At 24.0% G+C, this 16999-nt stretch overlaps 1 protein-coding gene across 2 annotated transcripts in view; it reads left to right on the top strand.

Annotated features, from left to right (window-relative positions):
- Positions 1–16999, top strand: part of LOC114121663 (lachesin-like) — a 119967-nt gene that overhangs the window by 79142 nt on the left and 23826 nt on the right. For both annotated transcript variants that reach the window (XM_050206336.1, XM_050206333.1), the window contains exons 3-5: positions 12167–12374; positions 13237–13398; positions 16668–16799. In XM_050206336.1, the coding sequence (XP_050062293.1) occupies positions 12167–12374; positions 13237–13398; positions 16668–16799 (502 nt within the window). The remainder of the gene's footprint in view (positions 1–12166; positions 12375–13236; positions 13399–16667; positions 16800–16999) is intronic.

Genomic DNA, 16999 nt, shown 5'->3' with positions numbered 1-16999 from the left:
ATGTTTATTCAACAACCACCTTAAAAATCATTCGATTTATGAATATTCCCCGAACAGAAGAAGGGGGACGAAGATGATTCCATCACCATCAAATTTAATATAATATAAATTAAATAAAACAGATATTAGTGCAATTACTTTACAGTTAGTTGATTAAAATTATAATCTATTCAATAATTTTGGTGAGATTATTAACAATTGTGAAATACATTGAACATATCAGATCTTGATTATATATTTATAATTGAATTTCATTCATATACTCTGTATTTAACATCATTTAATAATAATGATGAAATATATATATCATTCTAGCAAACAAATTTTTATCTGTATTTACACGAAATTTTTAAATATTAGGAGGGAAAAATATCATTAACTGCAAAAATTAAACTTTTTAATTAAACGATTTTTCATATCTCTTCGAAAAAATACGATTAGAAATTAATTAAATAGTGGTAGATAAAACACGTGTTCTCAGTACTACCAGCTCGTTAAAAGGAAATATATCAAGTAAACTGAACAACTATAATTATTATGAAAATTAATTTAAAAAAAAAAAAATAGATAATATTAATCTTAAAAATATACGTACATATCAATTGGTGAATAAATTAATAGATAAATAATATGAATTTATTTTTATATAGTAAATTATATTCTAGTTTAATTTGAAAAAAAACTTTTAGCATTTTACACATTATGTGTACACGATAATCAATAAGTGTGTATGTCAGTAATGTTCCATTAAACTTTTTTTATCTTCCTTTAAAAATAGACTCAGAATCTCCAAATACATACTACTTTGAAAAAACATATAATTTTGATCACTAACTGATTAAATTAATAGTATGTTCATTATTCATAAAATATGTTCATGACATAATAATATACTTATACAATTTATACATTGATAACTTTTCTAACTATATCATAGATGTATAGTAAATTATCATCATTGTATATTATTTATTATTTTTTTTTTACATAGACAACTATATCACAATTTATAAATTAATTACAAATTAATTTAAAATAAATTAAATATATTATTTGCTTAATATTGGTTTATAGGTACAATAAGAAAAAAAACATCACAAAGTTCTACGCTCAATACATATTGCATTAGTACTTGCAAAATTAATTAATTTATTTAATTTATTGTAATTTCTGCCTAGTATTTTTTTTTATTTAGTTAGTTACTATTAAATTATACTCATCTAACCGTAATAAATAAACATTTGCCTGAATTTTTCTTTAGTATTTTGTTATATTTTTATTTAGATAAAATTTTTCTACAGATGTCTTTACACACATTTAACGGCAAGTATCAATATTTTTTTAATAAAGTTATTAACAATATTTTAATAAATATTTCTTGGATTTTATTTCCAGAAGATTTTTATCTACAAAATAAGATAGCAATAAAATTTATTCGTAATATATCCCCCTCAGTCTGAATAACAAATTAACTAGATTTTAGTTCTTAAAAATGTGATATTTATTTAAAGAACAAGGATTGTTAATCAAGTCCATTGGACAAAAGTTAACAGTAAAGAACTTTAAGTCGAAAACCGTGTCTGTTATGGTAAGGGTTTTAATCACCACGTCATTACCATAGCTCTTTTCTTGCAATGTCTTAGATACTTTTATTGCTCAAAAAGCTTTTAGAAACGATTGGACCTGGTGATTAAACATCGAACAAAGAGAAAAACACTACGATAGGTACTGTCCAAAAAATTAATTGAAACCCCACAGTTACTAACGGTATAAAGAAAAAATGTTTTATGTGGTTAGACACATCTTTTTACTTTTTAAAGTTAATTTAAAATTATCTGCATCGTTTCAATGAATTAGTAGAAGATTTTATCATGACGATTATGATGACCATTTAAACAAAGTAAACTTAATTACGTGTGGTCATGAGTGCAGTTCAAATATTATTAAATTTAAAGAAAAAATTAAATTTAAATCTGAATTAAAATATTAATATTTTATTAAATCAAATTGTATGTAAGTATACTAATAAATTATTTAACCATCGTGATAAATTGCTGCTACTCTGCATTATATTCATTAGATATAATATGATAACATAATATTTATTGTAATTTTTAAATATCAATAAATCTACATTTGATTGCATATTTTTATAGACACTTTAATTTATTTCTGATTGAAATTGTTTAAGTCTTAAAAAAAAATCAATAAAGAGAATGTCCAATAACTTTGAGAATGGCCATGAGAATAATTGGAACTGATAAACGACAATATGATATAATTGATGAAGTAATTAAATATTTTACATTATAAATGTACACCAGTGTTATTTGTTATTATTTCATATAGGTATTAAAATATGTATGCAGTAATTAAGAGTTTCCAGATTTATTAAGCACCTGGTATATTTACATTAAACAATACTTATAGGTAACTTCCCTTTTATAAATAACATAAATTAAAATAATGATACAGTAACAAATCATTGTATATTTATAATTTATTTATTCTTCATTTTACAATGATAAAATTATATTCAATATTATCATATTTACATATATATCGGTATATCATGTATTGTATATAGCTACATAGATATAAGACATAATATTAAGATCATTCTTCTAAAAACATAATAATTTTAAAACTATTAACTTATGGTACCTAATCAATTCATAGAATACATTAAGTGATTAATTTAACAGCAATAAGCCATTATCTCATAAAGTTTTAAGTTAATGAAAATACATTTTCAAAAATAAAAAATTTTTTTATAAGAATTTTTTTATTCACAAACATAAAATTTTGAACGAGTCATCAATTAAATATCTTTAAAGTGTTGATGAGTATCGAGCAGTAGAATGATTTTTTTAAGCATCGTAAATAATATACTTTGTTTTAAACTAATTGAATTTAAATCTTATTTTTCATCATTATGCTCTACCTCTGTTGATATTTAAAATTGTTCATTTATATTTATGAAAACATGTGCAGATTATCTGTATTAAAATTATATAAAACATAAATAACTCAATAAGTATGAGATAGGATGATGGTTCATAATTTCATACAGATTCGATGATGACAGACACACCGGTAGATTTCTGATTTATAATTTATGCATTTAAATTACACTGGAGTTCCGGTTGCAGGAGTAATACACATTTCATTATTCCTGTTGAGATAACATCTATCTATATACAATATATAAATATTAAAATTATGTAACAGTTGACATAAAAACCATAGTGCTTAAAGAATTAGAATTTTTTTATCCTTTTGCATGTTAGTTTATATTTATACTTGTGTGGTTCATACTGATTTAACGTTTTTGTATTAATTTAAAGATTAAAAATACATTTTTATTTTATTATTATTACATTCAATATATAAGTGAAATTGTTAACATTACTTAATATGTTCATTTTTCTTACCTTAATATAATATTATAATTATTATTTTAATATATAATATATTTATATTTATTAATACAATTTGTACTTGTTAACTTAGTAATGAATATTTTCATAGTTTATATTAATTTAATTATTAGTATTATTAATATTATTATACATTCACATACATTTAGATAGGTCTTGAAAATAATTAATAAGTTTATTATCAGAAATTGATATCTAAAAATAAAATAGTAAAATAATATTAAATTTAACATTTTATGTATTTTATTGAAAGAAAAGTTTGCAACGTTGAATTGATAAATGTGACTGAGCTTGTTTGCTGAATCATCAAATGTGATAAATTAACCTTCAACTTCATTCAATAAATCACATAATATTGATTTTTTAGATAAAAAATCAAACCACTTACATAATATAACCAAATAACTATTATAAGTATATTACAATATCTAATGATTTCTTATACGGTAGAATTGCATATGGAATATGGTTTCCTGTAGATGATTTTTAACTAAAGAGACAGAAATAACTTCCAAACTTTGGGATACAAAATAAGGTATTAATAGTGCATGAATTTAAGTCAAATAAACTGGCGAGATTTTCAGAAAATAATTTAGTGCATATTCATACTCAGTAACAGTGTATTCAACATGCCGATCTAGAAATATGAGACATTTGTTTTATTATAAAAATTAAATACACTAAAATATAGTTAAATGAAAACAATATTTTGGTACACACTTTTTTTTTTTTTGATTAACACTTTATTAGTATACTTATTTTGTTTAATACAAAAATGTGAATTATTATAGTAAAGCACTCGATTTCCTTATAAATATCTAAATATCATTAATCATTATTGGTGACATACTCTGTAGGCATGTAATATAATTGGCACATTTTAGTATTTTACGTACTTTGCAAATATATTTAATGTTATATAATAATAGAGTTAAAAATGTATTTAAATAGTATTAATTAGGTATTTTATTTTTACTCCGAAAACTTAAATGAAAATTAAATCATTCCGGAGTTAAATCAAATTGAAAATATCATCACTGGGTGGCTTCTTTCCTTAAATTATGTAACTCATGCTTTATTTTTTCTCTTGAAGGACATATTATACTCATTATGTCCATGATATGATGTAAATTATATGTTTTTTTCTAAAAATAAAAAAAAACTATAGAAATTGTCTAAACCATTATTTTATTGAAGTAAATTCTTAAAATTTATAATAATATTCATTTTCATAGTAAATTAAGTTCTATTTTCAAGTTTTAAAAATCTCATTTATATTTTTTTTATTTTTATTTTAAATATTATTGAAAATAAAACTGTATTTACAATTATAAGTACCTACATAATTATATGTGTACTCAGTAAAACTTTCAAAGGTTTAACTAGTTACTATTCCTTTTGAATCCAATAGCATGCATTGAAAAATTGTATTCATACTTTAAACAAAATAGTTAAAGTAGCCTTTTTTAAACAATGACCCTTTTCTTTACGTCGTCGTCTAGTGTGTATTGACATTAAACTAATCTTTTAATATTAAACTTGTGATGGTATATTTAAAACTAGAACTATGTTTTATATTTTGATGTTATGTTTCACCTGTTTATAATTTGTACAAAAATCCGGATCCATTTTTTTTAAATAAATAATACAAATTTACTTATAGCGTTGGAATGGTCCTTTGAATCATTTTTTTTTTTTCATAATTAAGGATCATAATTGAAAAATGATTACAAATATTTATAACTGTTAAAATTATATTATAAAATGTACTTTATTTTTATAACATAATACAATAAATTAAAAACTTGAAACGAATTAGTTAATATTTTAATATCCATTTATGTGTCAATAGTTCAATGGTTTTATATTCCATATAAAATGGTGTATGATTACAATTATATTAAAATGTTCTGATAGTTTATAAATTAATATTGTATGTTTGAATTATTTATATTAATTATATTTCAAATTACAATATTATTTAAATAGCTAAAAGAAAATTACATAAGAAATTATATTGTATTATAATTACAAAAATGTAAATAAATTGATTTTAGGTACTACATTTAATAAAATAATCATTAATTAATAAGTAAAAAAATAAGTTAACGCCAACAACCCAACATCACTGTTTATTATACAACTAATAAATCTTTGAATTTAATTAAAAATATCTAATAAGCTACCTCTAAAACTTATTTCGATAACATTAAGTTAACTTAAAAGAAGTGAATTTCACTAAAAAAAGCGTATTTAAAATAACTCGTCAATTATACTGTCAATTTATATTTTTAATTTTGTCATACATAATATTAGTTTATTATACGATAAACTTAGTTCGATTGTTTATGCAATCTAAGTTATTGAAATTGATAAGTTTTACTTGGGCAAATTTTAAATTTGAAAGTTAAATATTAAAATAAGACTTTTTTACATCGAACGTTCAAATGTTTAAAAAGTATCATGCGTTTATGTATTAATGATAATATTTTTGATATAAATTTGTGAGCTAAGTTAGATCTTTTAGTTTTTAATAATTTAATTTTATTGTTGTATGTTTTAGATGTTTAATCAACGCAGACTTAGATAATTTGTGATAAATTGATCCATAACATTGTCATATTATACATAGTGGTAAACTAAAATTATTGTAGCATGTGCAACATTCATAATGTTGAACTCATTTGTCGTTATTTCGATTAGACTTGTTTGAATTTACTGGAGTGTTATATTTTCAATCAATTGGAGTAAAGTTTTTCATTCATTTTTCAACTATTTAATTATGATATAATAAATTGATTGTAATAACTAATAATTGTTTATCGTATTGACATACTCTTTGTCTTGGGGTTTAATAAACAAATTACAATAAAATAATGATTTCTCACTACTGACTTTTTTACTCAACAAAAGTTCTATATTTTGAATTTGTTTAATGAATTCTCTTTGTCTCATTATTGTTGAACAACTCTCTTGCGGTGTTACAGCTGTATCACTAATAAATTATCCTTGTATACAAAGTATAGCTTAAAATTGTATCTAAGCTTTGACTTTGAATTATAGAATTTAACTGTTATTGAACAGCCTCTTTTTAACACGGAAGAATTGTTCAACCCTCGTTTCCTGAACACCTTATCACCCATCGGTATTATCTTGCATCTGAAATTTTGACCCTTTATAGATTTATTGAGATATGGTAAAAGTTTAAAACAATGACATCGTGAAGTCTGATAACATAGTATGTTTGTATGCACTAGTTTGATAGTTCATTATTATACATACTAATAATATTAAACAAATGCAAATTTGTATTCGATTAATACAGATTGCGTTCTTATCTATTTGATGTTTTGATTTGGGTATAAGATGTTTAAGTATCTGATGCATTGAAACAAACTGCATAATCACATATTATATATTTTAACATAGTATTATTGTTAAACAACTCATCTCAGTGTTTATGAATTTATTAGAAGCAATTTTTAAACTTATTTAAACATGTTAAACTTGTCGAGTCATATTTATTTCTTATTATATACATATATATTATGCTTGAATTAATATTTATCGAATGGTCAATAATAATTATCAACTGAATTTCTCTATGGTGGTAAATATATTACTGTACAGTTTAAATAATAGAATAAAGATTATTATAATTATTTATTAATATGATCGACAAAGACATGTTTATTTTATAGCTAGATTACTCGAAAATGTTGTACGAGGTTAAAAAATAGATGCTGAATTCGATCATTTTACACCTAATCAATTCAAAGATTTTAAGGCTCCACAGAATAACATTAGTTATTTAAAAGATAAAAATAAACATTTTTCTATGGATAAAATGTGAATTTTTTTAAGTATCAGAATCGACCACATTATAAGATATTTTGACATCGTGATAAATATATACGTAGGATGAAATACGACGTTACGATTGCCAAGCTCCAGCTTGTATAATATTACGTATGAATATAGAAAACCCGTGAGGATTTGTGAGGTCTAACCATATTCAAATGGACTTTTATCCGGGCACACATTTGACGACGTTCACCAACGATCGCATAATATTTTTCTCAGCAGTGTTTGTACGACAAATAACCTGACAGGTCGTATTCGTTTACAGACGATCTTAAATTTCGACAAGGCATTTTCCACCTACGGCCACGTTTGCCCGGTATTATGCATGGTGCGGCGAAACCCGAAATCGGGTACTTGACATTTCCTATATATCATATTATAGCCCACCTAATCTATGACGAAAAAAAGTAACAAAAACCCAATATAAAATAAGCTAGCGGCCAAAACGAGAGGGAGCCGCATTTTTCGTGTCAAATGAGCAATATATTATATATTTAATACGTCTTCCATATTATACTATATGGGTATTAGGTAATGATAATAATATAGTAATATCCCCCTCTCGCTATTATTTTCATATTTTTCTTATTTTTTACAACACGTACGCATAAACGTGGATTTGCGGTAGCTTATATAAATAATGATTATACGCGTGAAAATAATATTGTCGTTATACCTATACCGAATCGACATGCATCTGTCAATCTGTCTCTGCGGATCGGTCTCTGCCCGCTCCATCGCACTCTATTAAATATGGCTTAGACGGTATTTTCTTGTACATATATTTTATTCTTCACACATGTTTCTGTTGGTATTTTCTCTCGATCCGTATCCACCACCATCCGTCCCTACCATTAACCTTTTCAAATTACCCCACGCAGTCGCATCCCGAGACACTTTCATTCCTTTTTATTTTCCTTTCATTTTATTTTTTTATTTTTGCGTTACAAGGAGTTTTAAAAAAAAGCTTGCAGTGTATTGGCTGGTGATTTTTTTTTTCATCATTATTATTTACCCTTATATGCCTCATGCCCGTGAGGTTATTAAACCGCCGGGTAGAGTTTCAATTGAGCTGCAACAATGCGTACAGTAATCGGTTACAATGTGTAGAGTATAAATTTACGCTCCGTAGACTTGACCCATACGTTTTTTGGTGACATAGTCTATAAGAGTATATTAATATTATGCACTTCCTTAAAATATGAACGAAATTAAAATAAAACTTTTATTAATTAAAATAGTAATTTTATAATCACTTAAAAGCGATTTATTGTTTATAAGGTAGCTAGTTAATTTTTTTACAGTATACCTATTTTAGTAGGTATTAAATATTTTATAAATAAATTTAGTAATAATCTCCCACCGATATAAAAATGTAATAGTTATTAAATAAAATGTATGCATTTGTAGTAAATATAATATATATATATATGTTTGTATAACACATGAAACGGATGTATTATTTATTTGTTTGATAATAGTTACTATTTACTAGTACCTATTATTTTTATACTTTTATAATATACACAAAATATGTACATAAAAACAAATAAAACAAATTGTGTAACTTTTTTTAACTGAAAATTTAATATTTTACTATATTTACTATTGCTGCTAAATATAGTGATAACAACATTATTGTAGCTGGTCGAAAAGACACTAAGCAATGCAAACGTAAATTTTTTTTCACTAAATTTTTTTCAAAACAAGGCTGTATTTTCCAAAATTACCCTGAAAATCATCGGGTAATAACTTTTATAAATAGAAACACAAATACACTATTATGTCCGTATTTAAATTTCATTTACCTTTTTATAGATATACAATTACTGATTAAAAGATAATTAATAAAAATTACAATACCTAGCTAACGTTAGGTCTCACTTAATTAACAGTTTAAAATCTTATATTTATTTATTTTTACTTATACCTATTATTATACATTATATTTCAAAATAATATTTCTGTAAATGTAATATATTATATCTATATATAACTGCATATTGTTAATGGTTAAAATTAAACAAGAACTAATTTCTACTAGTGTTAATAATTATGATTTTATTATAATATTAAAGTTCATAAGTTATCAACAAATTTTAAGTACTTAAAAATCAATCAAAAATTAAAAAAAAAAAACAAAAGTAACAAGATAACTATAAGTAAATTCAAGTCTTGATTCACTTTTTTTATAAATAAAAAATGTGTGCATCAACTTAAATATGTTATTAATTTCAAAATATAAACTTCTAAAAGTATGAAATCATAAGATGAAACAACGTTTAGAAATTAAGTATCTTCATTTTTTTAATTAAGTTTATTATTTTTTCAAGTGGTTTAGAAATTCATTTAAAGTTCAAAAAAAAAATATTTTTATAATTTTACTTTATTCTTTAAGAAATCAATAATAATAATAATAATAATAATGGAAATATTTTTATTTATCAGAATTTTAGCCAAAATCATACATATGTTATCAAAATAAATAGAATAAATTAGATATAAATATAAATTTAAGTTTAAAAATCCGTAAGGAACTAATTGAGCTATCAGCAGATCAAAATCTTAGATTTCCATTGAATCCGAACACGTGAAACTATTAATATCGTTTATCAAATTCAGCTTATCTTAACTTACATGTATATTTTATATTTATTATAAAAACAAATAATGATTAATATTGAATGTTGAAGACAATTAATGAACTAGGGTTTCAAATATAAAACCTAAACATGTATGTATGTCAAATATATAATAATTAATGTTAAAATTAAAAATTATATTTTTCTATATATTTAAATTTAAGATATTTTATTTTTATTTTTATTATTATATTTATTATTCAAATAAATTTAAAAAATATAAATTATATTCATAGGGAGATAATTTTTCATATTTTTTTTTTTTTTTTTGAGGGGGGTCTTAATATTTTTGTTTTACCCATGTAAAAACATATTTTTAGACCCTTCAACCATCTGGTGTGGCTTAAGTCCTCTCAGGTCCCCTCAATATCCACCTACGGTTACATTTAACTCTAGATTAATTTTTAAGAGTGGTGATTGGTAGCATCATTAAAATGTAAAATTTTGGGTGATTGGGTGATCGTAGAACATGTTTGGAAATAAGTTACGAACAACTACTATAATAAAAGTTATAAATTGCATATCATTTTTCGTTATAGTCAGTACATTTTTTTAAAAATATATCTATCCTGAACTTGACCTATGAAAAACTTTAATGCACATATTTTGTATCGTCTTGTTTTTAATATTATCTGGAATATACATTATATACAATATTATTGAGATGACGCATAATTTTGGGCTTACTGGTTGGGGCAAAAACAAGAATGAAAAGTTTTTTTCACATCGTTGGTTTAAAATAATGTATAATCCCGTTAACATTATTTATGAAATACGTTTGTATGTATGTGCTTCGAAAAAGGTGCTTATAGTTATTTTATTAGAGAAATCATTTAATTTTGATAATTTAACACGTACTTACGTTATACATGTATTGTAGTCAATATATTGTCACCCGTTATAAATTAATGTAATCGATAAGACATTTTTAATTAGATAAATGTGTTTTTTATCGAATTACCGATAATCCAAAAAATTAAATCATTTTTATAACGATAAAAAATATTAACGTATACTCTTAAGATTTAATCGAACTGAAGTTGTTCAAAAACTCTCTACTAATGCTTTATGATGTTTAAAAGCTTTAAAGTTCATTAAACCTGGCCGCAAATTGACTCAGCGAAAAGATGACAGAATGTGTGTGAGAGAAAATGAGAGACGGAAACGGCATTTATTATTATATATATATATATACATCTTTGTTGTCGTATGTCGTAAGAGACATCTGGCAATAATGGTTAAAGTTCCGTCCTTGACGGTAACATTTAACGGAAATTGTAGGGACATGCAGCTTTCCACGGACATCTTTCCTTCGTTATTAATGGCGTTATGACCAGGGTTTTCCGCTGTATATAGATGGAGACGCCACACGCCCGGCTAAATGTCCACGAGATATTATACCATCCCTTCCCGTTAACTGTTGGTAACAATATTGAAATCCTATCCGTATCCGGACCAACCGTCGGATGAAAATCATATTAATAGGTAAATGTAAGTGCCGAAAATATGATCTAATCATATATCTACGAAATTAAATGCGCGCGTGCCGTTGTTATTTGTATATTTGTCTTCAACAATTTTGACGTCGACCAATTCATAATCGTGCGTACTATATTTCCACCCTGCAGACATATATGCGTATAAACATAAATACCTGTCCTGACCATAATAGCCAAGGAAAACCAATGGTCATATATAGCTCACAAAAAAAATATATACTATCATTTTATTCCAACGACAGTGTTTTATGGGGCATTCAATTTCTACCACGATACTAAATTAAATTATTTTTTATGTTTAAATACTATGTGTATTATACACACATCATTATGATTGAATAAGTCTCCTTACCCCCTTTTTTCTTCAATAATGAAGTTATTCGAAATCTTTTTTTTAGAAAGTTTTAAATATACTTTAAGATTATACATTCAAATTCTTGATATAATTTTTTTTTTTTTTGTTTTTTTACATAAAAAGTATCTTGTGAAAATACAAAATTCTATTTTTCAAATAAAAACCCCAGATTTTAATCGCATATTATTTAGCGAAATATTATTTTAAAATATCACAACAAAAATTCTAGAAAATCATAATTTTAATAATTTAGTTATCAAATGAATATTATACGTAATCATACTCGATAAATAACCACTTTTACATCAACTGTATTTTTAATGATCATAACTACTAAGTTGATTTCACGTCGTATATGTATTATAGGTAGCGTGGATCCACATCGATCGGCAAATGATATTGACTATTCATCGTCACGTGATAGCCCGAATACCACGGTTTGGCATCACATACGATAGTCAGAAAACGTGGCTGTTGCATGTCAAGGGTGCGCAGCCTGAAGACAGAGGCTATTATATGTGTCAAGTGAACACAAACCCCATGATCAGTCAAGTTGGATACTTACAGGTGGTCGGTGAGTACGTTTTTAGCCGTGTCATGTTCCGTCTCGGAAATATACCACTAGTCGCTTTTACAATTAATATTATTATAATTATATAATTTTAATTGAATTAGAATGCATAAAATACAATTGCCTTGCCACTTTGTAACATCTATTTTTTTTTTCAATAAAATTTGACATTATGGAATTTAATTATCAATGTGGAAACGTTACGGACTTTTTAGCATGATATATTTACCATAAAAATAACTTAATTTTAATAATGTTTATAATTATTGTTTACTCAAACAATATAAAATGTAGACATTATAAAATGAGATGGGGGATTTGTGAACTTTATTATTGGTAACGTATATAATGTGATTCACCATTTATTTTATCTTTTAATTTATTATTTATCTATGCAAATTAAAATTTCTCGGAATTTTTTTTTGAGTACCTATATTTTAGAGCCACATTTTCAAATACTTGTTTTATATCATTTAATGAGTATTTTATGGTAAATTTCTATTCAATATTCTTTTTATAAAACAAGAAACCAACCTTTTTTACTATAAATTGTACATTGATGGAATTTTTTAAAACAAATATAATGTATCAAAATTTAAATAAAAAGTTTATGAGTTAAAAAAATGTATGTACTAGTCAATTTACATGGTTTTGAAAAAATATTAAATGTATGTAATTCATTATGTATACTACATTATACAGTTAAAAAAAAAAAGAAAACAAATCACAAATATTATCCATTTATGTACAATAGAAAATTAGAGATTAAAAATTTTATAGTTTGTAAATGATTATCGAGTTATCTATTATTTGATTTTTACATGTTATTTCATTGTTACGATTTTAAAACTCTTTTAAATGGCAGTGCCACCAAATATCATTGATGAAGAAAGTTCTCCATCTTCAGTATCCATCCGGGAAAATCAAAATCTATCCCTCACGTGCAAAGCAGAAGGATCGCCGACGCCAAAAATTAGTTGGAAAAGAGAAGATGGTATTAATATAGGGACGGATCGAAAAAAAAAAGGTATTTTTCATCTATTATATTATTTGATATATAGTTAAAATACTAATAAAATTGAATAAATAAAATCAGTATAGTAATAATATAGAGAATGAAATAAAACTAAGTCACTTCTTTTAATATTTTATTTTATTGCTATTTGAATAAAATTAATAGAATTATAATAACGTTAATAAAACTTTAGATACAACGTGGGTGGTTTTTGTAACGTTAATTCTGTTAGGTTAAGTATCAGTAAAAATCAACCTAACTAGTGTAGTACCTACTCCAAAACAATAAAAGCAGGTACATAAGATTTTTACCATAGTAATCACAATTTACCGAGTGAATAGACGTTTATTATTTACTTAATTAAATTTATTTAATTTAAATAATTTCAAATTAAAAAATGAGATTTATTTTCAAATAAACAAATAAAAAAAATAATAAAATGATGATCTTGAATTCCAGGTATTTATTTAATAACTATATTAAGTATTTTTTAACCTAAACATCTGAGAATCGTTATATATCATTATATATATTTCAATACATAATTCCGATTACACAAAACTCATATATTATACCCACTTCATGTCATAAAAATGAACATATATTTTATTTTTAATTAAAATATTTTATTTTAATATGTATGACTCTCGAGTTATTTTTTTCCACTTGACCATTGATAAATCGATAAATTGGTAGTATAGAATAACATGTTTATGTGGGTACAGAAAAACATGTGAAAGAGTTATTATTTAGATCTACATAAGCCACAACATATTATTTGAGTTCGGAAATTTAACTGTAATTTACTTTGATTGATATACAATTAAAATATTATAAATCTTTAGGTATTAATTATTTGTACAACCATTTAATACTAAATTTGAAATAAATGTATTTTTTCCAACATCACTATAATTTTTCTTTTTTTTAATAAAATATAATACTTTTTAGAATACCAATTTTAAGATTTTAAAGTTAAAAATATTTGTTAACAATACAGCGTAGTTCAACTAGGTTTTCCTAGAATACAGTTCTATTGTATGGAGTTTTTAACAATGAGTAGTTCATTTTAAATCTCGATAGAATGATTTTGGGGGAAATTTTCTTTGGCTACCTATTATACATTTTATACGTGTATGGGTAATACATAATCGAAAAATGTATTTGAATTTACTCAACCAACTTTAATAACATAGGACAAATTTGTTATTTTAGGATATTGTAATAATATTGCAATGAATAAATATCATCAAATGTTTATTTTATTTTTTCTAAATATATTTATATTTATGATAAGATTTCTTGTAAAATATTAAAAACAAATGAAATATTCTTATAAATATTATAGAAGCAACCGAATGCTGATATCAATAATGGTTCTCATACTATAAACAAGGTTTAAAAGATCAAAATTTTATTTTTAAATATAAATAAGAAATATTAATTTTATAACCTAACCTATCCTAACTTAACCTACTCCCGACACAAGAGTGCTTACAGGGAGTAGATATCAACTTAATTTATAAATATGTAAATATTATACCATGGATGCAGTATACTGTAAGTTGAAATAAATAAATGAATAAATAAAAATATCAACTATAAATATTAGATGGTATAATTTCTCAACTAAAATATTATAAATAAAATAAATAATCTGTATAGCAAATTTTATTAAAATACAATGAATTTTTTGTTTTGCCTTTTCATTTTTGTACTTTTCAATTAAGATCGGATTTGCTAGATCATTTCCTTGATTGATTTGTTAATTTTTTCAGTAAAAAAATAATTGATTTTTTAATTTCCAACTGACTTTAAAAGCTAATCACATGTAGCACGAATATAGATAAAATAATTCCATTAGGTATATCATTACTATGGAAATTCAAACTTCATGTACCATTTGAATGTTTTTATTCTTAGGTTTGAAATGGTGCGTTTGTTTATGGTTACTTTTTAAAATTCATAACACAGCATTAAACTTAAGTAACTTTTGATTATTTTTCTTTTTTTAGTTCACCATTTCCAAACCCCAATAATTTTATTATTTCTGATATGATAGTTTTAAATATAGATAAAAATAATTTTTGAAATGATCTATTTTTTTTTAATTCTTTTTTGTATGCTTTATCATAACATGGACAATTTATTGGCATCGTTGTATTGAATTGTTCTACTACTTCTTTTTGTTCTTCTTCTTCGATTTTACTTTCAAGTGATTTTACATCGGAAGTAGACACAGACTGATTTGAGGTATTTCTTGATTCGAAAAACAATAAATGATCATTTGAAATATACCTTTCTGTGATAACGCCTACGCCACTCATATATTGACGAATAATATGTCCACTTCCAAATTTATGATTTTCTTGTGGTTTATATCGGTCTAAATAATTAAAATTGTTTTCATTCATCAATGTAATAGACGAATTGTTTTGTAAATTAATATTGCTGTTAGTGCTTAACATTCTTTATATAATTTAAAATACTTTAAATGTTTTGTAGAAATGTTTTACTCGGTGAAACAATAAACAAAAATCACTCCGTTGTCAGAGTATTTTTGGAAAAAAAAACATTTAAATTAAACGACAAAATTAAAAATAAGTAATACTACAAATAAATAATTATATTGTACATTTATGTTAGAATGATTTATTGATTTTGTTTAATAAATATTGATAATTTTAAAAACTTGAATTTAAAACAAAATATGATAATATAATATGATATTTTCATTTTCATTTTCATCTTTTTTTTTTTTGTTATTGCAAACAATTAACATAGTAAAATAAATATACATATATCATATATATTATTATAATTTTCTATAAAATAGCTAAATTATTTATACTGTAATTTTTTTAAGTAATATTTTATTACATTTGAATAAGTCGAAATTTAAATTTAAATAAACAAAGCAATTGGGATTGTTTCAAATGGAGATTTGGTAAAAAAAACTGAAAAGCTTTAAGTAGAATATAAATGTAGAGAGATTTACAGATTTTAAAGTTGAACTAAGTTGCAAAAGAATTTCTATACTTCTTTGTTTGTCAATTTATCATAACCCGAGAAATCAAAATATCTTACTCCACGTCTTATAAATTATAATGATCTAATATTAAAATAATTACTGGAGAAAAACCTATATTGATATACATAATAAATTATCGTTATAAAAATTAACTCAAAATTAATATTACATCGATATTTTTTTATGTTGTCTTTCAAGGTTCTTTATTATTATTTTTTCATCTGTTTGATTGTCATTCGTGTATTTACAGCTGTGGAGAAGCTGTTCGGAGACACGTTAAACTTGACAAGAGTCAACAGAGCGGATATGGGCGCATATCTCTGTATCGCTAGCAACGGTGTACCTCCGTCAGTTAGCAAGCGCATTATACTCGACGTCGAATGTGAGTATAGAACGATATCGCTTAACAATATAATAGTTTTAATTAAAACGTACAGTAAACGTTATACAACACCACCCAAATTGTTATGTACATTTAATATAATAAATTATATATTATTATCATGTTAGGTACGAGTGTGTGTTACTGTATATAATAGAATCCAAGAAACTCTGAGTACAATGTGACACGCCATTGTTATG

This window comes from Aphis gossypii, chromosome 1 (assembly GCF_020184175.1).
Source record: "Aphis gossypii isolate Hap1 chromosome 1, ASM2018417v2, whole genome shotgun sequence".
Classification (NCBI taxonomy): Eukaryota; Metazoa; Arthropoda; class Insecta; order Hemiptera; family Aphididae; genus Aphis; species Aphis gossypii.
Note: the sequence above shows the minus strand (reverse complement) of the source record. Positions and strands in the feature narration are given on the sequence as shown.